Below are 27,482 nucleotides of genomic sequence, written 5' to 3'. Positions count from 1 at the left end.
AAAACCATTTGCCTTTTTGCTATGTAGCCTGTTTTACAGACAATTTTTTTCCGCTATTTGGAGCATGTTTGCATTTTTTCTTCGGAGGTGCTGAAGCAGCTAAAGGAAGTAGTGGACCCAGAGGAAAGAGCGTGCCAGAAAGGCGAGGGGTGGCTGGCCATAGCAACGTGTGTTACTAGAGATGAGCCGAAATTTTCGAAATTTCGAACTGCTTTTATTACGAATGCGAAATTTAACATTACGACCCAAATTCGTAATTTCGTAATTAATTTTCAAATCGTAATTTACAATTTCGTAATCGAAATTTCACTCCCATAATGACGAATTTCGTGTCTCCAACCGAAATTTTACTGTTTTAGGTTTGTAAGGGTTTCTATCCCTCTAGATGCCAGCCAGCCAGCCACCTCCTCCTCTCTCTCTCTCTCTCTCTCTCTCTCTCTCTCTCTCTCTCTCTCTCTCTCTCTCTCTCTCTCTCTCTCTCTCTCTCTCTCTCTCTCTCTCTCTCTCTCTCTCTCCAGAGATCTGTAGTACTTCAAAACCATACTCACATTCATGACATGTCCAGGGATCAAACCCAGGCCAACCACATGGAAGACAGCTATGCTCACCACCATACCACCAAACACACAGTAAATAGACTGCTAACCTAAATCTTACTTGTAGACAGTCATATGAGACACATGCTGGGTGCAGGGCTTTGTGATTGGACCATGCGATAGAGTGAGGTGCAAAAATGAAATCATGCCTAGCAGAGGATGGTTTCACAGTGCTAAATGCTAGGCTGGCTGTGGTGCAATTGGTTAGTGCGTCTGGCTGGTAACAGCAAGGTTACAGGTTCAATTCCATCCAGGCATGTCTTTTCCTTTTGCGTTCAACAGTTGTCCAAACAGAGCCAACAGAGCCCCAGATAGCCATGTAGAGTTAGGTCACAGCTAGCCTGGCTGTGGTGCAATTGGTTAGTGCGTCTGGCTAGTAACAGCAAGGTTACAGGTTCGATTCCATCCAGGCATGTCTTTTCCTTTTGCGTTCAACAGTTGTCCAAACAGAGTCAACAGAGCCCCAGATAGCCATGTAGAGTTAGGTCACTGCTAGCCTGGCTGTGGTGCAATTGGTTAGTGCGTCTGGCTGGTAACAGCAAGGTTACAGGTTCGATTCCATCCAGGCATGTCTTTTCCTTTTGCGTTCAACAGTTGTCCAAACAGAGCCAACAGAGCCCCAGATAGCCATGTAGAGTTAGGTCACAGCTAGCCTGGCTGTGGTGCAATTGGTTAGTGCGTCTGGCTGGTAACAGCAAGGTTACAGGTTCGATTCCATCCAGGCATGTCTTTTCCTTTTGCGTTCAACAGTTGTCCAAACAGAGCCAACAGAGCCCCAGATAGCCATGTAGAGTTAGGTCACAGCTAGCCTGGCTGTGGTGCAATTGGTTAGTGTGTCTGGCTGGTAACAGCAAGGTTTGATTCCATCCAGGCATGTCTTTTCCTTTTGCGTGCGCGCGCTGCGCCATTGAACCCCATGGGGTATTTTGCGTGCGTAAAACTTTACGCATGCAAAACTTTGTGCTCGGTGTTTGGACAACTGTTGAACTCAAAAGGAAAAGACATGCCTGGATGGAATTGAACCTGTAACCTTGCTGTTACCAGCCAGACACACTAACCAATTGCACCACAGCCAGGCTAGCTGTGACCTAACTCTACATGGCTATCTGGGGCTCTGTTGACTCTGTTTGGACAACTGTTGAACGCAAAAGGAAAAGACATGCCTGGATGGAATCGAACCTGTAACCTTGCTGTTACTAGCCAGACGCACTAACCAATTGCACCACAGCCAGGCTAGCTGTGACCTAACTCTACATGGCTATCTGGGGCTCTGTTGGCTCTGTTTGGACAACTGTTGAACGCAAAAGGAAAAGACATGCCTGGATGGAATTGAACCTGTAACCTTGCTGTTACCAGCCAGACGCACTAACCAATTGCACCACAGCCAGCCTAGCATTTAGCACTGTGAAACCATCCTCTGCTAGGCATGATTTCATTTTTGCACCTCACTCTATCGCATGGTCCAATCACAAAGCCCTGCACCCAGCATGTGTCTCATATGACTGTCTACAAGTAAGATTTAGGTTAGCAGTCTATTTACTGTGTGTTTGGTGGTATGGTGGTGAGCATAGCTGTCTTCCATGTGGTTGGCCTGGGTTTGATCCCTGGACATGTCATGAATGTGAGTATGGTTTTGAAGTACTACAGATCTCTGGAGAGAGAGAGAGAGAGAGAGAGAGAGAGAGAGAGAGAGAGAGAGAGAGAGAGAGAGAGAGAGAGAGAGAGAGAGAGAGAGAGAGAGAGAGAGAGAGAGAGAGAGAGAGAGAGAGAGAGAGAGAGGAGGAGGAGGAGGAGGTGGCTGGCTGGCTGGCTGGCATCTAGAGGGATAGAAACCCTTACAAACCTGAAACAGTAAAATTTCGGTTGGAGACACGAAATTCGTCATTACGGGAGTGAAATTTCGATTACGAAGGCATCTAGAGGGATAGAAACCTTTGCAAACTTTAAAATACTAAATTTCGTAATCGTAATTACGAAAATTTGCGTAATTTGCGAAAATTACGAAATTTCGATTACTGCTAAAATCGTAATTGTAGTAATTTCGCGAAATTTCGGAAATTCGTAATTAGGTCATTACGCTCATCCCTATGTGTTACCACGGTAATGCCCTTGGTGCTAATGGGTGCACACCAACTTTACAAAGTTTATTGCATCTGGACCCATCAGAGTGTTCAAAAACTAGTCCCCATTACCACAACATTTGAGCACATATACCCATATAGAGACTTTTATATGCTATTTTGTACTTGTCCTTTTTTTTTTTTAAATCTGATTACATATTAAGTTAGAGCGTAGATCACAGACCTGTGAAGATAGGCTGCTGGCTTACCTCTTCCAGGCTGCGTGTCAGCTCCGGTGTACCGACAAAATAACCTACCCGTCCGGCTCTCAGATTATGCAGTTCAGCACTCAGGTCACTGCATTCCTCTGACTCCCCCGCACAGCTCTTCATGCTTCCTGATGTTTGTATGCAGAGACAGCGCAGAGGGCAAATAGCAGCTCTTCCTCACCTGCCATAGGATCCATCGATGTGTCCCTGTGTGTTCAGCACCAGCCGACTTCTCTGTTCTCTCTGCCCGCCCGATCTCCTGCAGCACTCGTAATCACGTGAGATGCAGAAGAAACAGGAAGTAGTAAGAAGCCGGATGATGCTGGATACAAAGTGACACATGGCGGGTGCCTGTGCCAGGTGAGAAAGAGCTGCTGGCCGCTCACTGCACTGATAAAAAGGGAGGGGGGAGCAGGAAAAGAATATAGCGGTATCGGTGCCTAGTAACAAATTCCGGCACCGCTGTGGTTCGGGGCACCATGTGCCTTGACATACGTGGCACAGTGGGCAGAGATTTGGGGCTAAAGCTCTGAATCTTTCGCCCTAACAATGCGCATGCCCCAAGACCTGCTGAAATTGCTTAATGATACGGCTTGTTGGATCTTAAGTGACAATTGGTGGCAGGGTCCATTGTTCCCCTGCTTTTCCCACCCACAGAAGCTGTTCCGCTATGTCTGGTGCCAGTATCTCTCCTCCCCCTTCCATAGAAACAGAACATGTCACTCTGCTGTTGCCTAGCAATGCAGCTGTACAGCACTGAGACCTCGCAGTGTCATCTGCAGGATCGAGTTTGATCTGTTGGATGACACAAATTACAGCCATATTCTGAATAAGCCAAATTCTCCAGAAGGCGTATTTTCTTCTGTTTAAGCCATTCTGTTGTTGATTTACTTGTATGCTTTGGGTCATTTTCCTGTTGCAACACCCATCTTCTGCTGAGCTTTATCTGGAGGACAGATGGCCTTAAGTTCTCCTGCAAAATGTCTTGATAAACGTGGGAATTCATTTTTCCTTTGATGCTAGCAATCCATCCTGGCTTTGACACAGCAAAGCAACCCCAAACCATGATGCCCCCACCAACATACTTCACAGTTGGGATGAGGTTTTGATGTTGGTGTGCTGTGCCTTCCTTTTCTCCACACATGGGGCTTGATTCACAAAGCGGTGCTAACCTAGTTAGCACGCTTAAAGACTTTGGGCATGTTAAGTAGGGTGCTAACTAGGTTAGCACCGTTTTGAAAATCAGATCGCGCTCAAAGTCCCACGCGCAAAGGCCAGTGAGCACCGACAACGGCGCACCCGATGCCCCTATAACATCGGCCTTTGCGCGTGCAAAGTTTTGCGCACTGGACTTTGCACGCAAGCCCTATTTATCACGTGAAATGTGTGTTTAGGCGTGGTTAGGGGCTTTTCACAAGCGTGCTAACAGTTAGCACCACTTTGTGAATCAAGCCCATAGTGTTTGGTGTTTCTTCCAAACAACTCAACTTTGGTTTCATCTGTCCACAGAATATTTTGCCAGTGCTGCTGTAGAATATCAAATTTGCAAACTTTAAACGTGCAGCAATGGGTTTTTTTACAGCAGTTTCTTCCTCTGTGGTATCCTCCCATGAACTCCATTCTTGTTTAGAACTTTACGTATCATAGATTCTCTAACAGGGATGTTAGCTTATGACTTTTTTAAGTCTTTAGCTGACACTCTAGGATTCTTCTTCACCTCATTGAGCATTCTGCACTGTGCTCTTGCAGTCATCTTTACAATATGCCACTCCTAGGGAGAGTAGCAGCAGTGCTGAACTTTCTCCATTTATAATTTGTCTTGCCATGGACTGATGAACAGCAAGGCTTTTGGAGATACTTTTATAAACCTTTCCAGCTTAGTGCAAGTCAACCATTCTTAATTGTAGGTCTTCTGAGAGCTCTTTTGTGTGAGGCATCATTCACCTCAGGCAATGCTTCTTGGGAAAAGCAAACACAAAACTGGGGTGTGTTTTTTATAAGGCAGGGCAGCAATCAGCACCTCCAATCTCATCTCATTGATTGGACTTCAGCTGGCTGACATCTCACTCCAATTAGCTCCTGGAGATGTCATTAGTTTAGGGTTTCACATACCTTTTCCACCTGCACTGTGAATGTTTACATGGTGTATTTAAAGGACAACTGTAGTGCGAGGTATATGGAGGCTGCCATATTTATTTCCTTTTAAACAATACCAGTTGCCAGGTAGTCCGGTTGATCTATTTGGCTGCAGTCCTGTCTGAATCACTCCAGAAACAAGCATGTAGCTAATATTGTCAGATCTGACAATAATGTCAGAAACACCTGATCTGCTGCATACTTGTTCAGGGTCTATGGCTGAAAGTATTGGAGGCAGATGATCAGCAGGACTGCCAGGCAACTGGTATTGCTGAAAAGGAAGTAAATATGGCAGCCTCCACATACCTCTCATTACAGTCGTCCTTTAATAAAAACATGGAAACATTTAATTATTTGTGTGGTATTAGTTTAAGCAGACTGTGATTGTCTATTGTTGTGATCTCAGTGAAGATCAGATCACATTTTATGACCGATTTGTGCAGAGATCCATATAATTCCAAAGGTGTTCATATCATTTTTATTGCTACTGTATATATGAGTGGATACACACAGAGCCCATAAGGAACTCAACCCTGAACGGATTCTTATCCAACAATTTCCATTTATTGGAGTGTTACAAAGGTATACACAGCATATCACAACCAGCACAACGTTTCGGGCGTGGTGCCCTTTCTCAAGTGTCTTGAGTTCCTTATGGGATTTGCATTGATTGACTGGAATTATTGGATGACTGGTGACCCTTTCTACCATAGCAACTCCCCACGATATACTGATTGCCTGAAGCCCGCAGACATCCTTTTGCACGTTGTGGATACACACAGACACATTTAAGTAAAACAATTAAATCAAAATCATTTTTGTGTGTGCATGTGTGGTTTTTGTTTTTTGTACAGTACTTAAATACAATTTTAAAACGATTATAGTTCATCTTGTGCAGTGTTACCTGATCTGAAGCAGCCTTCCCACCAGGACTGAGAACTTCATTTGCAAGGCCACCGATGACGGGAAGTTTACCAACACCGCTAGATCCTAGATTACCAAGACTTAAAATAGATACCAGATTTCCAAGTCCTGCTGCCTGTAATAAATACATTTGTAAAGTAGATAGACAGAAAGATGATAGATGCAGCCTGCTTAACATACAAGTGGACTCTTTTAGAAAGTAGGGGTGAATCGGCAATGGCTCGGGCCCCCAGCTAAATACATCGTGCCCCCTCGTCATTGCCAGACCCACCCCTGCAACATGGCTGGACAGAGACTCTGCTGGCCCCCTATCCCCTCTCTCCGACCCCCATTCTGCAGAATAAGCACAGGGATCACTGTTCTATTTACCCAGTCCAGTCCACGTTATATTGGGTCTCTTATTCCTCTGGGCGTCTGTGTGCTCTATGCTGACATCATATGTTGGCTCCCAATACATGTCATGTCACATCAAGAATCTCAAGAGGGCAGCATAGAGTGTGGACTAGATAAGTAAATAGTACAACAGCACCCCCTGTGCTTACGCTGCAGAACGGGGCAAGGGGTAGGGTATATAACCCCTGCAACCCCCCCCCCCCCTTCCTCCTGGGGTTGTGGAGATTATTGTTACTCCACTAACTCTGAGCTACACCAGGTGGGAAGTAAATACATACAAACAAAATTTTATACCACATGTACAGGGTACAGAATTGGTATCTAAGGAAAAAGATCAGTGCGTCGTCAGTCACAGCATACATTTGCTTTGTACAGATTTGTTCTAATCCACCTTTGTGTTAGCTCTAGACCTCAAGCAGGTAAATTGGGTCCACTGCCACTGTTCAGAGTTAGAGATGGCCCGAATGGTTCACCGACGAACGGTTCCCGGCGAACTTCCGCTGTCTCGCGTTTGCCATCTAATGCAAACTTCTCCGGAACTTCGGTTCGCCCCCATAATGCACCATTAGGGTCAACTTTGACCCTCTACATCACAGTCAGCAGGCACATTGTAGCCAATCAGGCTACACTCCCTCCTGGAGCCACTCACCCCCTTATAAAAGGCAGGCACTGCCAGCCATTACACTCACTCGTGTGCCTGCACTAATTAGAGAAGGGATAGCTGCTGTAGACTCTCTCATAGGGAAAGGTTAGCTAAGCTCTTGTAGGCTTGTTAGCTTGCTCCTAGCTGTTTTCTTATTGCTAAAATAGCACCCCACAACAGCTCTTTTGACAGCTAATGTTGTTCTTATGATCTTTTTTTTTCTGGGTGTCCCATTCACACTTGTGTAGCATAGACAGCTTTGCTAATTCATACTGTGTGTGTGCCACTGCCAGCCAGGCCCAGCACATTCAGTGACTACATGTGTGTGTGACAGGTGCACATTGTAATACCCAGTACTGCATATACCTACCTGTTGTGTTTAGTGAACCCACCTCCTCACTGCATATACCTACCTGTTGTGTTGAGTGCACCCACCTCATCACTGCATATACCTACCTGTTGTGTTCAGTGCACCCACCTCATCACTGCATATGCCTACCTGTTGTGTTCAGTGCACTCTCCTACCTACGTGAGTGCACGCAGTGTGATATACCACTCTGTGCATACCTGTTAACTGCACCTGTGTGACTGCACATTGTATTAGCCATTACCCGTGGTCACTCGCAATGGCAGACCTGCCCTCCATAAAAGATTCTCGTTACAGGTAATACAGTCTATCAGTGTCATCTACAGCAGGGCCTCAAAAGTCCTCCTGTATTGTTATTTTTAGTCACTACCTCGGGATGTGCATTGCTATGCCTGCTGCCTTCCTTGGATGTGTGGTAGCCGTTCCTGCTCCTTTGCCTGCAGTGTGCCTGCTGCCTTCCTTGGATGTGTGGTGGTGGTAACCAGTTCTCAGGCTCCCACTCTGGACCGGAATCGAACCCTGATTCCCAGTGGTCACTCGCAATGGCAGACTTGCCCTCCATAACAGATTCTCGTTACAGGCAGTGAACAGCCAGCAGAAAAAAGTAATTTAAAAAATTAGATGTAAGCTTTAAAGGGGAACTGAAGAGAGAGGTATATGGAGGCTGTCATGTTTATTTCCTTTTAGACAATACCAGTTGCCTGGCAGCCCTGCTGATCCTCTGCCTCTCATACTATTAGCCATAGCCCCTGAACAAGCATGCAGCAGATCAGGTGTTTCAGTGGTTCAGACTTATAAGTCTGATCTGACAAGACTAGCTGCATGCTTGTTTCTGGTTTTAATCAGATACTACTGCAGAGAAATAGACCAGCAGGGCTGCCAGGCAACTGGTATTGATTAAAAGGAAATAAACATGACAGCCTCCATATACCACTCTCTTCAGTTCCCCTTTAACAATGGTAGAGAAAGAACCATTGAAAGTTTATAAATCAGTCAGACATTACCTGACATCACTGAGCGAGGAAGAGTAATCTGGCCATGGTGCGTAACCAGTCCAGCACGGCCATCACTATGCAAACAGCTGTTTGCGGTGCGTTACACAGTGAGTTTGGTGTGTCAGTGTGAAGCACTACTCTAATTACACTCCCTGATTGTTGTACACACATGCAAGATGTTTTAAAGCACTTTAGGCCTGAAATTTAGCATTTAATGTGATTTCTGCCCTTAAGACGCTGCTTTGCGTCCAATCTGGATTTTTCCCGACTTTTGGCGTCTATCCCACTCCGCCATGCCCCCCTCCAGGTGTTAGACCCCTTGAAACATCTTTTCCATCACTTTTGTGGCCAGCATAATTTTTTCTATTTTCAAAGTTGGCTTCCCCATTGAAGTCTATTGCGGTTCGCGAAAGTTCGTTTAAACCGAACTTTCGCGGCAGGTTCGCGAACCGAAAATCGGAGGTTTGGGCCATCTCTATTCAGGGTTTCATTGCACCTATTGCCATTATATATGCACTTTTTAGAGTACTTAATTTCAGCATTGTAGAGCAGAAATATATGGACATTCTATGCATTGTGTCTGCAGGCCTGTTTTATGGGAATTAACCAAGAAATCAAGTGCCACCAGATGTTGAGGAAGGGTGCCATATTGCTGGCCTGTCTGCTGCATAGTTGGACTGGCAGTAACAGTAAGGGCAAATGAACATAAGCATTTGCATTTAACACTGTTTATGCCTTTCCTCCTAATCACATAAACGGCACACACAACTTCTCTCATGGCTATACAGACTTTACAGACAGTGCTAATGTTAGGCTGTTCTTAGTTAACCTAGAATAAGAAGAGGGGTCCCCAAGACCTGCTGAGATTGCTTAATGATATGGCTTGTTGGATCTTAAGTGGTCCACTTGTTCCTCTCCTTATCCCACCCACAGAAGCTTTTCCTCTATGTTAAGTGATGTTATCTTTCCTCCCTCCTCCATAGAAACAGAACATGTCACTCTGCTGTTGCCTAGCAATGCAGCTGTACAGCACTGAGACCACGAAGTGTCATCTGCAGGATCGAGTTTGATCTGTTAAATGACACAAATGACACCCATATTCTGAATGTGTATGCAACTTATGGGCTTGATTCACAAAATGGTGCTAACTGTTAGCATGCTGTGAAAAGTGCTTTGCGCCAAATTTTGCTAACGGTTATCACGAGCAAAAATTTGCATTCACGCGTTAATGCAAATGTTTTGCGCATTAATGGTCACGTTAAATCGAATGCAAATCTTAACGCATGAAAACTTTAATTAGTAATGTGCGAACGTGAATTTTTTGCGTGAAACCCATTTTAACGCGAAAACACGCTAAAACGTGCGTAAAGCCGTGCTAACAGTTAGCACCGTTTTGTGAATCAAGCCCTATGTGTACAAGGGTGCTTCAGCACGGCTACCTTCCCCCTCACATTGAGTGTCAGCAGCACCTGCTAGCAGGCGTCTCTGAATGTATTTATCATATGAAAAGCAGATGAGTAGAGAATGTTCTCTTAATTTGCTCTGCAAGTACGGGGGGGGGGACGACAAATTAGGATTGCCTGCGCAGTAGAGCAGATGCGATCCGGTTTGGCTATTTCCGCAAGAGCCCGAGCGATGAGCAGCTACTGATCCTGCGTGAGGCGCACACTGCTCGACGTTGCAGCAGTGGAGGCCGTTTGTGCTATCTGTAAACAAGTCCCTGTTGGTAGACTTTCGGGGGGGGGGGGGGGGGAGAGGGGGGGAGCGCTGGATTGAGGGTGCAAAGGAGGCTTCATTAGTATTCAGAGGCTTCCCCTTCCCGATGTAAGTGCCACCTAGTGAGCACTTGTTTCACTACAGGTACTCTCTAAGATTGCAAATGTTCACTTCAATAAATATATATGAGTGTATTCACACAGACACATTTAAAGAGAGACTGAGCCCACTATAAAAATCCGTTTTCACCTTTTATTTCTTTTAAGGATCATTGCAAAAAACGCTGATATCCTGCGGCAGAACGAGGGGTCTATCACCCCCAAATCCCCGGGGCAATGTTGGGGGAGCACTTCCTGATTGAGGCAGAGCTTTCCACTGTAGCTCTGCCTCTCGTCGCATCAATCCACGCTGATCGCCGCCTCTCCCTGCCCCTCTACGTCTTCTTTCACTGAGAGGGGCAGGGGAGAGGCAGAGATCCGCGGTGGATTGAAGCAAATGGAGGCAGAGCTACAGCGTTAAGCTCTGCCTCCCTGGGCAGCAAAATCCACAACCAGGAAAGTTGTGGATTTTGCACAGGGGATTTGGGGGGTATAAACCCCTCATTTTGCTGTGAGGATGCAGCGTTTTATGTCTGGCAATCATCCTTAAACGAAACAAAATGTAAAAACTGATTTTTATAGTGGCTTCAAAGCCTCTTTAAGTAAAAAATGTAAATCAAAACCATTCTTGTGTGTGCATGTGTGGTTTTGTTTTTTGTACTTGAATATCATTTTAAAACTATTGCAGTTCATCTAGTGCAGTGCTACCTGATATGAAGCAATGCCTCCAGCATTCCCACCAAGACTGAGACCTTGGGCTTGATTCACAAAATGGTGCTAACTGTTAGCACGCTGTGAAAAGTGGGCAGCATGAAAAGTGATAACTGTTTTTCGCGCGAAACCTGATTTTTCATGTGAAAACGCACTAAAACGCATGAAAAGCCGTGCTAACAGCCGTGCTAACAGTTAGCACCGTTCTGTGAATCACTCCACTTGAGTTATAAGGCTGGTGACGCCAGAAGGACCAAGTCCAGAGAGGATGTCAGTGGGAAGTTTACCAACACTGCTAAGTCCTTGATTACCAAGATTTAAAATAGATCCCAGACCTCCAAGTCCCATCTGTAATAAATACATTTGTAAAGTAGATAGATAGATAGATAGATAGATAGATAGATAGATAGATAGATGCACCCTGCTTAACATGCAAGTGAACTCTTTTAGAAGACATGCAAACAACTCTGAGAAGGGGCGTAACAGCAATGGCTCGCCCCCCGTCGTGACGTCTAAGGGAGACCCGATCCACCCCTTAGCGCTGCCTGGCGCTGATAGGCCAGGCCGCGCAGGGATCTAGGGGGGGGGGGGGGGCTCTGCGTCGGCGCGGATAGCGGAGGAAGGTTAATGTTAGGCTGTTCTTGGTTAGCCTAGAATCAGTACAGGGGTCCCCAAGACCTGCTGAGATTGCTTAATGATACAGCTTCTTTGCAGCAGGGTCCATTGTTCCCCTCCTTATTCCACCTACAGAAGCTGTTCCGCTATGTCTGGGGGCGTTATCTCTTCTCCCCCTTCCATAGAAACAGAACATGTCAAGCAATGCAGCTGTACAGCACTGAGACTCCGCAGTGTCATCTGCAGGATCAAGTTTGATCTGTTGGATGACACAAATGACCCCCATATTCTAAATGTGTATGCACCTTATGTGTACAAGGGTGCTTTAACATGGCTACCTTCCCCCTCACATTGAGTCTCAGCAGCACCTGCTAGCAGGCTTCTCTGAATGTAATTATCATATGAAGAGCAGATGAGTAGAGAATGTTCTCTTAATTTGCTCTGCAAGTACTAAGGGGAGGGGGCAAAACAGGATTGCCTGCTCAGTAGAGCAGATGCGATTGGGTTTGGCTATTTCCACCAGAGCCCGAGGGACAAGCAGCTGCTGAGCCTGTGTGAGGTGCACACTGTTCCATGTTGCAGCAGTGGAAGTCGTTAGCGCGTCATTGCCATCTGCCAACAAGCACCTGTTGGTAGACTTTCGGGGGGGGGGGGGGGGGGGGGGGCTTAAGCCTCATTAGTTGTTTTTTTTTTTTCACTACAGGTACTGTTTAAGATAGCAAATGTTTACTTCCACATTTAAAGAGGAATTCCAGTGAAAATAATGTAATAAATAAAAGTGCTTCATTTTTACAATAATGATGTATAAATGATTTAGTCAGTGTTTGCCCATTGTGAAATCTTTTAAATCCCTAATTTACATTCTGACATTTATTACATGGTGACATTTTTACTGCTGGCAGGTGATGTAGCTGCTGCATGCTTTTTGACAGTTGGAAAAAGCTGTAAACAGCTATTTCCCACAATGCAACAAGGTTCACAGACAGGAAACTGCCAGGAGTTCAGAACTTCTTGTGGGAGGGGTTTCACCACAATATCAGTCATACAGCGCCCCCTGATGGTCTGTTTGTGAAAAAGGAATAGATTTATCATGTAAAAGGGGGTTATCAGCTACTGATTGGGATAAAGTTCAATTCTTGGTCGGAGTTTCTCTTTAAGTAAAACATTGAAATCTAAATCATTTTTGTGTGTGCATCTGTGGTTTCGTTTTTTCTACTTGAATATAATTTCAAAACTATTGCAGTACATTTAGTGCAGTGTTACCTGATCTGTAGCAATGCCTCCAGCATTCCCACCAAGACTGAGAACTTGATTTGTAAGGCTACCAATGCCATTAGGACCAAGTCCAGAGAGGATGTCAATGGGAAGTTTACTAACACCACTAAGTCCTTGATTACCAAGATTTGAAATAGATCCCAGACCTCCAAGTCCCATCTGTAATAAATACATTTGTAAAATAGATAGATAGATAGATAGATGCAGCCTGCTTAACATGCAAGTGAACTCTTTTAGAAGACATGCAAACAACTCTGAGAGGGGTAACAGCAATAGCTTGGGCCCCACAGCTAAATACATGGTGCCCCCCCCCCCCCCCACATCATTGCCAGACCCACCCCTGCATCATGGCTGGACAGAGACTCTGCTGGCCCCCTATCCCCTCTCTCCGGCCCCCATTCTGATCATTATGGACTGGGTAAATATAACAGTGATCCCTGTCACTGTTATATTTACCCAGTCCATAATGATCATACATGCATGCCTGGACAGTGACTAGGATAGACATCTGCCCACAATTTGCACAGAGTGCCACTGAAAATCTCCCTTGCCTGGCATCCAGTGTTCTGTCTGAAAAAATGTTCAGTGCTACTGGTGGTGTATTCATGACTATTGGAGTATAATGTCAATCACCTTGCTTTGAAAAAATAAACAAGAGATAGGTTACTAGACAATGCTAGACACCAACTGCTGATGTCACAGATTGATGCCAGCTGGCTGTCAATTGAATCTGCTTTTATTAACCCAGATATTTGCTTTCACAAGATGGCAGATTACATTTAATGTAGATAAATGAAAGGTCATGCACCTTGGACATGCCAATGGTAGAGAAAAATATAAGATAAATGGCTTACAGCTGGGAACATTAAGCCTCATCTACACGGTACAATTTTCCATAAGATAGATGGATCTATTCGATAATTTCCAACCTGTCCAATCTTAAGCCGCATCTACACGCGTAGATGCGGCTCCGATCCTCCTTATCAATCGAACCCCTAATGCGGCTCGATTGATGAGATCCGACAGGACGGATCTTGCTTCCGCCGATTCCCTGCTCGCTCCCCGCGAGGGGACAATGGCAGGGAGTCGAGCGGAAGATAAGCGGCGCCGGCGGGGACGAGTGGGGAATCGAATGCGGCGCATGCGCGGCGAGCGGGGACGCGGTGGGCACGCGCGGGGACGCGGAAGAGGCGATCTGGCGGCTAATCGAGGCGCCGGATTGCAGCCTCATCTACGCGTGTAGATGAGGCTTTAGTCCATTAGATGTCAGTTAGATGTTGCAACAGATTTTGGGTATTTAACAAAGCAAAATGTATTGGAAATGGAATCTTAAACAATTTAGACGTCTACACACAATGCAATTTCTTATTAGATCTAGATCTAATAGATCTGGATCTTCTGGAAAATTGTACAGTGTAGATGAGGCTTTAGACTGATTAACACCCGTAATCAATGTAAAGCAGCTAAACCGAATACAGTTCTAGGATGAACAAAACATGAGATGCTAGTATACTACTCCCTCTGTATATATGTAAGACCACATCTGGAGTATGGAATACAGTTGGGGCACCACATTATAGGAAAGACATTAAAATACTAGAACAGGTAAAAAGATGGGCAACTAAATTAATCAGGGGGATGGAAGGTCTCACTTACCAAGAAAGGTTGGACAAACTGGGCTTATTTATGCTGGAAGAAAAGATGGCTAAGGGTGGACCTGATTAACATGTATAATAGAGGGCAATACAAAAGCTTGGCAGATGCAAATTTTGACCCCTGGCTTGTATAAAGGACACGTGGACATGATCTGCATTAAAAAGCAGTTCTTATAGTAAGAGTTGTTAAAATGTGGAATATTTTGCCACAGGTAGTAGTTATGACAAATTCTATATCTGCATATAAAAGAGGTTTGGATGCTTTCTTTTCATTTAAAGACATCCTCAGAAATATACTAATTAATTCCCAGCAAAGTTGATCCAAGGATTTTATCTGATTGCCACCTGGATTCAGGAAGGATTTTTTTCCACTCAGCATAGAGTGTGGACTAGGTAGGTAAATATTACAACAGCACCCCCGGTGCTTACTCTACAGAATGGCGCAAGCGGTGGGGGTCCCGGTTGTGGAGGCTATTGTTACACCACTAACTAAGCTATACCAGGTGGGAACTATCCACATACAAACACAATTTTACACTGTATGTACAGGGTACAGAATTGGTATCTGAGGCAACAGATCAGTGCGTCACAGCATACATTTGCTTTGTACAGATTTGTTCTAATCCACCGCTGTGTTAGCTCTAGACATCAAGCGCATGAATTGGGTCCATTGTACACACATCCAATTTGAATTGGTCAATGACTGGCCAATTTTAACCACCTCATGTAGTATGAGGGCCAACAGATTTTACTGTGAACATATTATTGTGAAGGTAAGCTACCATACTACATGGATTAGGTATCATTAGCCAAGATGTGCGTACCAGGCTTAAAGTAAACTTGCAGGAATAAAAGTTTCCCCTAGGGGGTACTCACTTTGGGAGGGGGAAGCCTCTGGATCCTGAAGTAGCTTCCTTTGTCATCCTTTGCAGACCCCTTCAGGGACCCCCGAGCAGTGTGCGCCTTGCGCAGGTGCATTAGCTGCTTGCAGCTCGGGCCCCATCGTAAATATCCAGGCCCAATCAGGTCCGCTTTACTGCTCAGGCCTATGTTGTAGAGCAGATAAGATCGGGTTTGGCTATTTCCACTGGAGCCCGAGTGACAAGCGTGCGCACTGTTCGACATCGCAGTGGTGGAAGCCGCTAGGGTGACTGTGTTCAAGGCTTTGTTAGCTGACATTTTGGGGGAAGGGGAGGGGGAGGGCAATGCTCGATCGCAGGTAATAAGGAGGATGATGGAAGCCTTATTAATATCCAGAGGCTTCTCCCACCCAAAGTAAGTACCCCTAGGGGTACTTGTTTTTACTACAGGTACTCTTTAAGATTGCAAATGATCACTTTTATAAATAAGTTTATAGACACAGACACATTTATAGAAAATTTTACATCAACATCCTCCTTGTATTTGTGCGTGTTTTTTTTTTTTTTTTTTTTTACTTGAATATAATTTTAAAACTATTACAGCTCTGTGTTACCTGATTTGAAGTGATGCCAGCTTGAATTTCGCTACGTCCAGCATTTCCACCGAGACCTTGACTTACAAGGCTAGTGATGCCAGAAGGACCAAGTCCAGAGAAGATACCAGTGGGAATTTGACCAACATTGCTAAGTCCTAGATTGTCAAGACTTAAAATAGATCCCAGACCTCCAAATCCTGCCTGTAATACATACAGTTGAAAAGTAGATAGATAGCTAGATAAACAGATGCAGCCTGCTTAAAGAGACTCTGTAACAACAAAAACCTCCCCTGGGGGTACTCACCTCGGGTGGGGGAAGCCTCCGGATCCTACAGAGGCTTCCTCACGCCGTCCTCTGTCCCACGGGGGTCTCGCTGCAGCCCTCCGAACAGCCGGCGACAGAGCCGACTGTAGCTTCAATATTTACCTTTGCTGGCTCCAGCGGGGGCGCTGTGGCGGCTTTCGGCACGGAAATAGACGGAAATACCCGATCTCCGTCGGGTCCGCTCTACTGCGCAGGCACCGGAAACTTGCGCCTGCGCAGTAGAGCAGACCCGACAGCGATCAGGTATTTCCGCCTACTTCGGAGCCGACAGCCGTCAGAGCACCTGCGCAGGAGCCAGGAAGGTAAATATTACGTCACCGCTGCACGGAGGGCTGCAGCGAGACCCCTGACGGATGGAGGACGGCGTGGGAAGCCTCATTAGGATCCGGAGGCTTCCCCCACCCGAGGTGAGTACCCCCCAGGGGATGTTTTGTCGTTACAGTTCCTCTTTAACATAAAAATTGATTATTTTGTAGAAGGTATGCAAACACCTCTGAGAAGGGGCGTTACAGTAATGGCTCGGGCTCCCCAGCTAAATACATGGTGCCCCCTCATCATTGCCAGACCCACCCCTGCATCATGGCTGGACAGGGACTCTGTTGGCCCACTGTCCCCTCCAGTGATGTAGTTAAGGAGCTGTGGGCCCAAATGCAAGTTTTACAATGGGCTCCCCCAAGCACTCTATACATAACCATTGATACGGTGCACTAAAACCTGCCAATGGCAACTACAGTATCTGAGGCGCAAGAAGGGGATGGGGAGCAGTTTGTTAATGATTACCACTATTCATAGCATCTATACAAGTGATTATTATGAGCACAGGACCAATAGAGAGCTGCTAATGTAGTTAAATGAGGATCCCTCAGGACCCCTCTTGCCCAAGGGCCCCAATGTGGTCGCTACCTCTGCACCCCCTACTGTTACGCCCCTGGTCCCCTCTCTCCGGCCCCCATTCTGCAGAGTAAGCACAGGGATCACTGTTATATTTACCCAGTCCAGTCCGCGTTATATCGGATCTCTTATTCCTCCGGGCATCTCCGTACTCTATGCTGACATCATACAGTGGGATGTGAAAGTTTGGGCAACCTTAATAATCGTCATGATTTTCCTGTATAAATCGTTGGTTTTTACAATAAAAAATGTTAAATATATAAGAGACACAAACAGTGATATTTGAGAAGCTAAATTAAGTTTAACCTGAATGAACTAGAGATGTTTTGTAAAGAGGAATGATCCAAAATACCTTCAACCAGAATCCAGACTCTCATTGGAACCTAGAGGAAGAGTTTAGAGGCTGTAATTTTTGCAAAAGGAGGATCTACTAGATATTAATTGTATTTCTTTTTTGTGGTGCCCAAATGTATGCACCTGCCTAATATTGTTTAAACAATTGCGCACTTTCTGTAAATCCAATAAACTTCATTTCACTTCTCAAATGTCACTGTGTGTGTCTCTTATATGATATATTTAACTGACATTTTTTATTGTAACAACCAACAATTTATACAGGAAAATCATGACGATTAACAAGGTTGCCCAAACTTTTGCATCCCACTGTATTTTGGCTCCCAATACATGTCATCAAGAGCCTCAGGAGGGCAGAATAGAGTGTAAACTAGGTAGGTAAATATTACAACAGCACCCCCTGTGCTTACTCTACAGAATCGGGCAAGGTAGAGGGGGGGGGGGGGAAATGAGTCCCTTGATACCTCTGCAAACCCCCCCCTTTCCCCCCCCCCCCCCCCCCCCCCCCCACACACACACACAGGTTGAGAAGGTTGTTGTTACACCACTAACTCTGAGCTATACCAGGTGAATAGTAAATACATACAAATACATTTGCTTTGTACAGATTTGTTCTAATCCACCGTGTGTTAGCTCTAGACCTGAAGCACGTGAATTGGGTCCACTGCCACTGTTCAACGTTTCATTGCACCTATTGCCATTATATATGCAATTATGAGAGTACGTCACTCTCATATTGTACGTCACTTCAGCATTGTATAGCAGAAATATATTGACATTCTATGCATTGTGTCTGCAGGCCTGTTTTATGGAAATTAACCAGGAAATCAAGTGTCACCAGATGTTGAGGAAGGATGCCATATTGCTGGCCTGTCTGCTGCATAGTTGGACTGGCAGTTAACAGTAAGGGCAAATGGATATAAGAATTTGCATTCAACACTTTAGTTTATGTTTAAACAGTTAGGGCACCTGTATAATATATATATGTCTGTCAAGCTATATCCTGTGAGCAATGTCTCATCTCCTAATAACATAAACGGCACACAAAACTTCTCTCGTGGCTATACAGACTTTACGGTGTTAATGTTAGGCTGTTCTTGGTTAGCCTAGAGTCAGTACAGGGGTCCCCAAGACCTGCTGAGATTGCTTAATGATACAGCTTCTTTGCAGCAGGGTCCATTGTTCCCCTCCTTATTCCACCTACAGAAGCTGTTCCGCTATGTCTGGGGACGTTATCTCTTCTCCCCCTTCCATAGAAACAGAACATGTCAAGCAATGCAGCTGTACAGCACTGAGACTCCGCAGTGTCATCTGCAGGATCGAGTTTGATCTGTTGGATGACACAAATGACCCCCATATTCTAAATGTGTACGCACCTTATGTGTACAAGGGTGCTTTAACATGGCTACCTTCCCAGTGGCGTAGCTAAGGAGCTGTGGGCCCCGATGCAAGTCTTACATTGGGGCCCCCCCAAGCACTCTATACATAACAATTGATACGGCGCACCAAAACCTGCCAATGGCAACTACAGTGTCAGAGGTGCAAGAAGGGGACGGGGAGCAGTTTGTTAATGATTACCACTATTCAAAGTATCTATAGAAGTTATTATTATGAGCACAGGACCAATAGAGAGCTAATACTGTAGTTGAGGGAGAGCCCTTCGGGGCCCCTCTGGCCCAAGGGCCCCGATGCGGTCGCTACCTCTGCACCCCCTATTGCTACGCCCCTGTACCTTCCCCCTCACATTGAGTCTCAGCAGCACCTGCTAGCAGGCTTCTCTGAATGTAATTATCATATGAAGAGCAGATGAGTAGAGAATGTTCTCTTAATTTGCTCTGCAAGTACTAAGGGGAGGGGACAAAACAGGATTGCCTGCTCAGTAGAGCAGATACGATTGGGTTTGGCTATTTCCACCAGAGCCCGAGGGACAAGCAGCTGCTGAGCCTGTGTGAGGCGCACCCTGTTCCATGTTGCAGCAGTGGAAGTCGTTAGCGCGTCATTGCCATCTGCCAACAAGCACCTGTTGGTAGACTTTCGGGGGGGGGGGGGGGGGGGGGGCTTAAGCCTCATTAGTTTTTTTTGTTTTCACTACAGGTACTGTTTAAGATAGCAAATGTTTACTTCCACATTTAAAGAGGAATTCCAGTGAAAATAATGTAATAAATAAAAGTGCTTCATTTTTACAATAATGATGTATAAATGGTTCAGTCAGTGTTTGCCCATTGTGAAATCTTTTAAATCCCTAATTTACATTCTGACATTTATTACATGGTGACATTTTTACTGCTGGCAGGTGATGTAGCTGCTGCATGCTTTTTTGGCAGTTGGAAAAAGCTGTAAACAGCTATTTCCCACAATGCAACAAGGTTCACAGACAGGAAACTGCCAGGAGTTCAGAACTTCTTGTGGGAGGGGTTTCACCACAATATCAGTCATACAGCGCCCCCTGATGGTCTGTTTGTGAAAAGGGAATAGATTTATCATGTAAAAGGGGGTTATCAGCTACTGATTGGGATAAAGTTCAATTCTTGGTTGGAGTTTCTCTTTAAGTAAAAAATTGAAATCTAAATCATTTTTGTGTGTGCATCTGTGGTTTTGTTTTTTTTCTACTTGAATATAATTTCAAAACTATTGCAGTTCATTTAGTGCAGTGTTACCTGATCTGTAGCAATGCCTCCAGCATTCCCACCAAGACTGAGAACTTGATTTGTAAGGCTACCAATGCCATTAGGACCAAGTCCAGAGAGGATGTTAATGGGAAGTACTAACACCACTAAGTCCTTGATTACCAAGATTTGAAATAGATCCCAGACCTCCAAGTCCCATTTGTAATAAATAAATTTGTAAAATAGATAGATAGATAGATAGATAGATGCAGCCTGCTTAACATGCAAGTGAACTCTTTTAGAAGGCATGCAAACAACTCGGAGAGGGGTAACAGCAATGGCTTGGGCCCCACAGCTAAATACATGGTGCCCCCCCCCCCCCCCCACATCATTGCCAGACCCACCCCTGCATCATGGCTGGACAGAGACTCTACTGGCTCCCCATCCCCTCTTAAAGCCTCATTAGTATTTAGTGGCTTCCCCCTCCCGATGTAAGTACCCCCTAGTGGGCACTTTTTTTTCACTACAGGTACTCTTTAAGATAGCAAATGTTTACTTCCACATTTAAAGAGGAATTCCAGTGAAAATAATGTAATAAAAAAAGTGCTTCATTTTTACAATAATTATGTATAAATGATTTAGTCAGTGTTTGCCCATTGTAAAATCTTTTAAAGAGACTCTGAAGCGAGAATAAATCTCACTTCAGAGCTCATAGTTAGCAGGGGCACGTGTGCCCCTGCTAAACCGCCGCTACAGCGCCGCTAAGCAGGGGTCCCTTCACCCCCAAACCCCCCACTGCAACACTTGGTCACAGACTTGGTTGCTCCTGGAGGCAGGGCTAACGGCTGCAGCCCTGCCTCCAGTCGCGTCTATCAGCGGCGCATCGCCGCCTCTCCCCCGCCCCTCTCAGTGAAGGAAGACTGAGAGGGGCGGGGGAGAGGCGGAGATACGCGCTGACAGACGCGCGTGGGGCAGGGCTGCGGCGGTTAGCCCTGCCCCAACCAGGAAGCGCTCCCCCGCTACACCGAGGGGATTTGGGGGTGAAGGGACCCCTGTTTAGTGGCGCGATAGCGGCGGTTTAGCAGGGGCACACATGCCCCTGCTAACTATGAGGTCTGAAGCGAGATTTATTCTCGCTTCAGACTCTCTTTAAATCCCTAATTTACATTCTAACATTTATTACATGGTGACATTTTACTGTTGGCAGGTGATGTAGCTGCTTCATGCTTTTGTGGCAGTTGGAAACAGCTGTAAACAGCTATTTCCCACAATGCAACAAGGTTCACAGACAGGAAACTGCCAGGAGTTCAGAACTTCTTGTGGGATAGGTTTCACCACAATATCAGGCATACAGCGCCCCCTGATGGTCTGTTTGTGAAAAAGGAATAGATTTATCATGTAAAAGGGGGTTATCAGCTACTGATTGGGATAAAGTTCAATTCTTGGTCAGAGTTTCTCTTTAAGTAAAACATTGACATCTAAATCATTTTTGTGTGTGCATCTGTGGTTTTGTTTTTTTCTACTTGAATATAATTTCAAAACTATTGCAGTTCATTTAGTGCAGTGTTACCTGATCTGAAGCAATGCCTCCAGCATTCCCACCAAGACTGAGAACTTGATTTGTAAGGCTACCAATGCCATTAGGACCAAGTCCAGAGAGGATGTCAATGGGAAGTTTACTAACACCACTAAGTCCTTGATTACCAAGATTTGAAATAGATCCCAGACCTCCAAGTCCCATCTGTAATAAATACATTTGTAAAATAGATAGATAGATAGATGCAACCTGCTTAACATGCAAGTGAACTCTTTTAGAAGGCATGCAAACAACTCTGAGAGGGGTAACAACAATGGCTTGGGCCCCACAGCTAAATACATGCCCCCCCCCCCCCCCCCCATCATTGCCAGACCCACCCCTGCATCATGGCTGGACAGAGACTCTGCTGGCTCCCCATCCCATCTCTCCAGCCCCCATTCTGCGGAGTAAGCACAGGAATAACTGTTCGTTTTTGTCCAGTCCACATTATATTGGGTCTCTTATTCCTCTGGGCATTCTGCGTAATTGATGCTGAGTTGCTGACATCATATTTTGGCTTCCAATACATGTCATTTCATCAAGAGCCTCAGGAGGGCAGCATAGAGTTTGGATTAGGTAAGTAAATATTACAACAGCACCCTCTGTGCTTACTCTACAGAATGGGGCTATGGGGGAGGGGAGGAGTGAGCCCCTATTACCCCTGCACACACACTAGACCCCCCTCCCCCTGCGCGTGGTTGTGGAGGTTATTGTTACACCACTAACTCTGAGCTATTCCAGGTGGGAAGTAAATACATACAAACAACATTTTATACCAAATATACAGGGTAAAGCATTGGTATCTGAGGCAACGGATCAGTGTGTCACATTTGCTTTGTACAGATTTGTTCTAATCCACCTTTGTGTTAGCTCTAGACCTCAAGCCCATGAATTGGGGCCACTGTTCAGGGTTTCATTGCACCTATTGCCATTATATATGCAATTATGTGACTACAACACTTCAGCATTGTATAGCAGTAATATATGGACATTCTATGCATTGTGTCTGCAGGCCTGTTTTATGGGAATTAACCAAGAAATCAAGTGCCACTAGATGTTGAGGAAGGATGACATATTGCTGGCCTGTCTGCTGCATAGTTGGACTGGCAGTAACAGTAAGGGCAAATGGATATAAGAATTTGCATCCAACACTGTTTAGTTTATGTTTAAAGAGGAACTCCAGTGAAAATAATGTAATTAAAAAGTACTTCATTTTTACAATAATTATGAATGAATGATTTAGTCAGTGTTTGCCCGTTGTAAAATCTTTTAAATCCCTGATTTACATTCTGACATTTATTACATGGTGACATTTTTACTGCTGGCAGGTGATGTAGCTGCTGCATGCTTTTTTGGCAGTTGGAAACAGCTGTAAACAGCTATTTCCCACAATGCAAGAAGGTTCACAGACAGGAAACTGCCAGGAGTACCACGATGAAAAGAAATAGAGTTCTCATGTAAAAGGAGGTATCAGCTACTGATTGGGATAAAGTTCAATTCTTGGTCGGAATTTCTCATTAAATATTTATGGCACCTGTAAAAGCAATTTCCTGGAGGGGGAGATTTATTTAACGAGCGCCTTCCAGGAAAAAAAAAAAGTTTATTTTCCCTGTCCTTAGAGACTGAAAACTAATGGTGCTGAGAGAAAAAGTTATAATAAAAGCATCTGTTCAGCAAATGATAAGGAATCTACAAACCTTTTGCCTACAACATAACTTTATATGACATTCCCTAATTAGTGTTATCTCTGGATCTGGAGTGTGTGTGTCTGTGCACTCCTGTTCCGTCCCTCCTGATAACCATGAAGGAAAAGAAAACACATCAGAAGAGGAGGATGGCAGCCGTGTGCGGGAGGAGCACTGCCGCTCGCCCGATTCTGGGACCCCCAGCCAGGTGTTGAAGACACCGCGATCAGTTCAGAGCAGGGCTACGGGAAGATGGCTGCCAAAGCCCTGCACTGGAGACTATTTGTGTCTCCCAGTACAGGGCTTTGGTCGCCATCTTGCCATAGCCCTGCTCTCTGCCTCTCAGCGCGGGAAATGTGCTGCAGGAGGATCGTCGGGGGAGCTGCGCACCAGAGGCCAGGAGAGGAGACTTCTGCCAGGTGAGTTCATTGTTTTTGTTTTTTTTACAGGTGCATTTTATTTTAATAACAGCTGCCCACTGTATGATTTTCTGGTGACTTCTGCCCACTGTACGATTTTCGGGTGAACGCTGCCCACATTGCGATTTTTTGCTGAACGCTGCCCACATTGCGATTTTCTGGTGACTGCTGCCCACATTGCAATTTTCTGGTGACTGCTGCCCACATTGCAATTTTCTGGTGACTGCTGCCCACATTGCGATTTTTCTGGTGACTGCTGCCCACATTGCGATTTTCTGGTGAAGGCTGCCCACTTTACAATTATTTTCTGGTGACTGCTGCCCACTTCACGATTATTTTCTGGTGACTACTGCCCACCTTACGATTATTTTCTGGTCACTGCTGCTCACATTACGTTTTTTTGGTGAATGCTGCCCACATTGCGCTTTTCTGGTGACTGCTGCCCACTTTAAGATTATTTTATGGTGAAATGCTGCCCACATTACGATTATTTTATGGTGAAATGCTGCCCACTTTACGATTAATTTCTGGTGAAATGCTGCCCACTTTACGATTAATTTCTGGTGAAATGCTGCCCACTTTACGGTTAATTTCTGGTGCATTATGATTATTTTATGGTGAAACGCTGCCCCATTACAATTATTTCATGGTGTAACACTGCCCCATTACGATTATTTGTCACCTGAGGGGTGGGCATCCAAATTTTCGCAGGGGGGCCCAGTGATTTCTAGCTACACCCCTGGTACTCTTTAATGATTTAGTGCTGGTACTGTGCCTGGTGCATTGAGGTTTGTGTATAAAGCAATGTGAAGCACTAGGCTGGTTGAGGGAAATAAAAGTACAACTTGCAATTACAGGAGGTAGCAAGCTTGTAAATGTACACAGCATGATGCAGAGAAGAGGCTTGCCTCCTGCAAGATCCATAGAAAAAACTCTGTCTGCTCTCTCACCAGGGACATAACTAGAAATCATGGGGCCCCCCTGCGGAAATTTGGACGCCCCCCCCCCCAGGGCCCACTCAGGTCCATTTAGAGGGCAGAAGGGGTTGTAGCATGAGGGGAGAGCATGGCCACCTACATCAGCAGGAGGGGGGCCACTACCCCTCCTCCTCACCTCTGGCTCTCCCCTCAGCACTCCCCTTCTAACATCAATCATTGGCAGGCAGCAGCGGTGGGCAGGAACACATACCTCCATGTGTTCCACCGCAGACGTCCGATTTCTAAGTGCCTCACGCTACTTCCCGATAAACAGGAAGTAGCGTCAGACACTTAGAGAGCGGAACCTCCCCCATGTGGAATGCATGGAGGTATGTGTTCCTGCCCGCCGCTGCTGCCAATGATTTATGCTGGAGGGGGAGCGCTAAGGGGAGAGCCTGAGGTGAGGGAGGGGGGGAAGGGGCCCCCAGTGGCGTAGCTAAGGAGCTATGGGCCCCAGTGCAAGTTTCACATGGGGCCCCCCAAGCACTCTATACATAACAATTCATACGGCGCACCAAAACCTGCCAATGGCAACTACAGTGTCAGAGGTGCAAGAAGGGGATGGGGAACAGTTTGTCAATGATTACCACTATTCAAAGTATCTATAGAAGTGATTATTATGAGCATAGAACCAATATAGAGCTAATACTGTAGTTTAGGGAGGGCCCTTTGGGGACCCTCTGGCCCAAATGCCCCGATGCGGTGGCTACCTCTGCAACCCCTATTGTTACACCCCTGGTGGCCCCCCCTTTCCGATGTAGGTGCCATGCTCTTCCCTCATGCTGTGACCCCTCCTGCCCCTCAAAATGGCCCTGTGTGGGCCCCAGAGGGCCCCTGAGCCCCTCCCAGGCATGCAGGGGCTGCAGCCCCTATTGTTACGCCACTGTCTCTTACCATTGTAAAGACTGCATGTGGACAGCTAGATAAGGTACTACACAGGTTGAAAAGTTTTCAACATTCCCTAGATTTCAGGAGGGCTACTGCAGCTTGTGTTAAAGATTGGCAGGAACAGGAATCACATTACACAGGCAACTAGTTGCCTTTGTGTGATGTGGGACTGCAATACAGATAAGCTCTCTGCTCCATCTCAGGCTATTCTCAGTATCTCTCCACCAGTGGTGCTCATCCAATATTCGGATATCTGAACTACCCAAATAATCCGAACTTTTTCAGCTATCCGACCTCGGATCTGGATTCTGGATATATAGGCAAATCCAGAATGCAGTATTTGGATTCGCAGCGGAATCCGGATAAGAATTTGGATATCCGGTTGGATATCCGAATCCGGATACTGTAACTATGGAGATGATGTCCATGAGGTCATTGAGCCAATCAGAGGGCTCCCAGCCTAAGCCCTAGCAATCAATCACAGAAGGGAACCCTGGCTAGCCCCTCCTGACCTCATTGAGCAAATCAGAGGGCTCCTAGCTTAATCCCTAGCACCCAATCACAGAACGGAACCCTGGCCAGCCCCTTATATATAAAGGAAGGAAGCCATGAGAAGAAATCTCATCCTTACTTGTGACTGCTCACTGAGAGACATGCTCCAGTGCTGCTGGCCTAGCAAGTGCTGTATACAGTGATAAACCTAAAGCTTTTCAGTGATTAACACCTTCACTACACTATTGTTCTATTGTTTATTAGTTAGCTAGTTTGATTTCATTCAGTGACAGTCAGAGTCTGTGTTGCAGGCCTGCAGCAGCTGCTATTAGGTCCTTGGTCTGTGTTTGCTGTGCCCAGACCAGGACAGCTGCTGGCCTGCTATTAGCCTTCGCTACAGTATAGGTTAGGGAATAGTATTACTGTGTTATTGTGTAGTTAGTACTGCAGTGCTAGTTAGTTGTTAGAGTAGTACTACTGTGTTAGCTTACTACAGATTACTGCAGTGCTACTGTGCTGAGCAGTGTCAGTGTGACAGTTAAACAGTTAGTGTGCACTAGTGTCTTCCACTCTGTTGTCTGTCACTCCGTGCTGATTTGCTTTAAAGTCCAACCCCGATTTTAATAAAGTACAAGTACCCCACATCATCTGGCTGAAGCAAGCTGGCGCTGGCAGTGGTCAGACTCGAAGCACCAGATCCCCCTCTGCCACTCCTCCCGACACTGAGACATGTTCAGTCAGCCAGTCCTCAGTGGCCTCCTCTGCTTCCTACACCGCTTCCCGTGCAAGGAAACAACTCCGCCAGACCCTGTTGGGCGAGTCTTTACCTGTTGTTGGCAAGAGGGGTACATGAAGTGGCTGGGAATCACTATGCCTGCCTTACCACCCTTTACCACCACCACCACAACCCCTGATTAACTATTACTAACTAAGCCACCTGGTTCACAATTTTTTTACATCCGTGGTACCACACCAATGCTGCGTGCTACGTACACTTGCCACGTACCACATGCCACGTACACGTGCCACGTCCGGCATGCTCCTGGCACATGTTACACCTACTGCTTCTGCATTGCACTGCTGCCTTTGCTGCTCCCACCACCAGGGTACCACAGGCCACTGCTGCTGTGCTGATACCACCTATATTTAACCCAAAACACAATTGCTGCGTAATTTTTTTGAGGTGTCTGGGCTGAAAACTGTCATGTCTCAGTTGTGCGGTTGGACTTTGGACACAATGTGGGCTCGCTCCGCCGAGGTCCCCCGGATCCCCCGATGATAGAGGATTCGAACGTCCGGGCCGGCCCGGAGTTCCAGGAGGTTGTGGTACCACCAATGCTATGTGCCACGTACACAAGCC

At 45.8% G+C, this 27,482-nt stretch overlaps 1 protein-coding gene across 1 annotated transcript in view; it reads right to left on the bottom strand.

Moving 5' to 3' along the window:
- The window catches only part of LOC137561535 (spidroin-1-like), a 53,120-nt gene extending 31,417 nt beyond the window's left edge, over nucleotides 1-21,703 (bottom strand). Inside the window, exons 1-4 of the mRNA XM_068272842.1 lie at nucleotides 21,656-21,703; nucleotides 15,928-16,110; nucleotides 12,787-12,957; nucleotides 5,966-6,100 (exon numbers count right to left, since the gene is read on the bottom strand). Coding sequence (XP_068128943.1) covers nucleotides 5,966-6,100; nucleotides 12,787-12,957 — 306 coding nt within the window. The 5' untranslated portion in view covers nucleotides 15,928-16,110; nucleotides 21,656-21,703. The remainder of the gene's footprint in view (nucleotides 1-5,965; nucleotides 6,101-12,786; nucleotides 12,958-15,927; nucleotides 16,111-21,655) is intronic.
- Between the last annotated feature and the right edge of the window lie 5,779 nt (nucleotides 21,704-27,482).

The sequence above is a fragment of the Hyperolius riggenbachi genome, chromosome 3 (assembly GCF_040937935.1).
Source record: "Hyperolius riggenbachi isolate aHypRig1 chromosome 3, aHypRig1.pri, whole genome shotgun sequence".
Classification (NCBI taxonomy): Eukaryota; Metazoa; Chordata; class Amphibia; order Anura; family Hyperoliidae; genus Hyperolius; species Hyperolius riggenbachi.
Note: the sequence above shows the minus strand (reverse complement) of the source record. Positions and strands in the feature narration are given on the sequence as shown.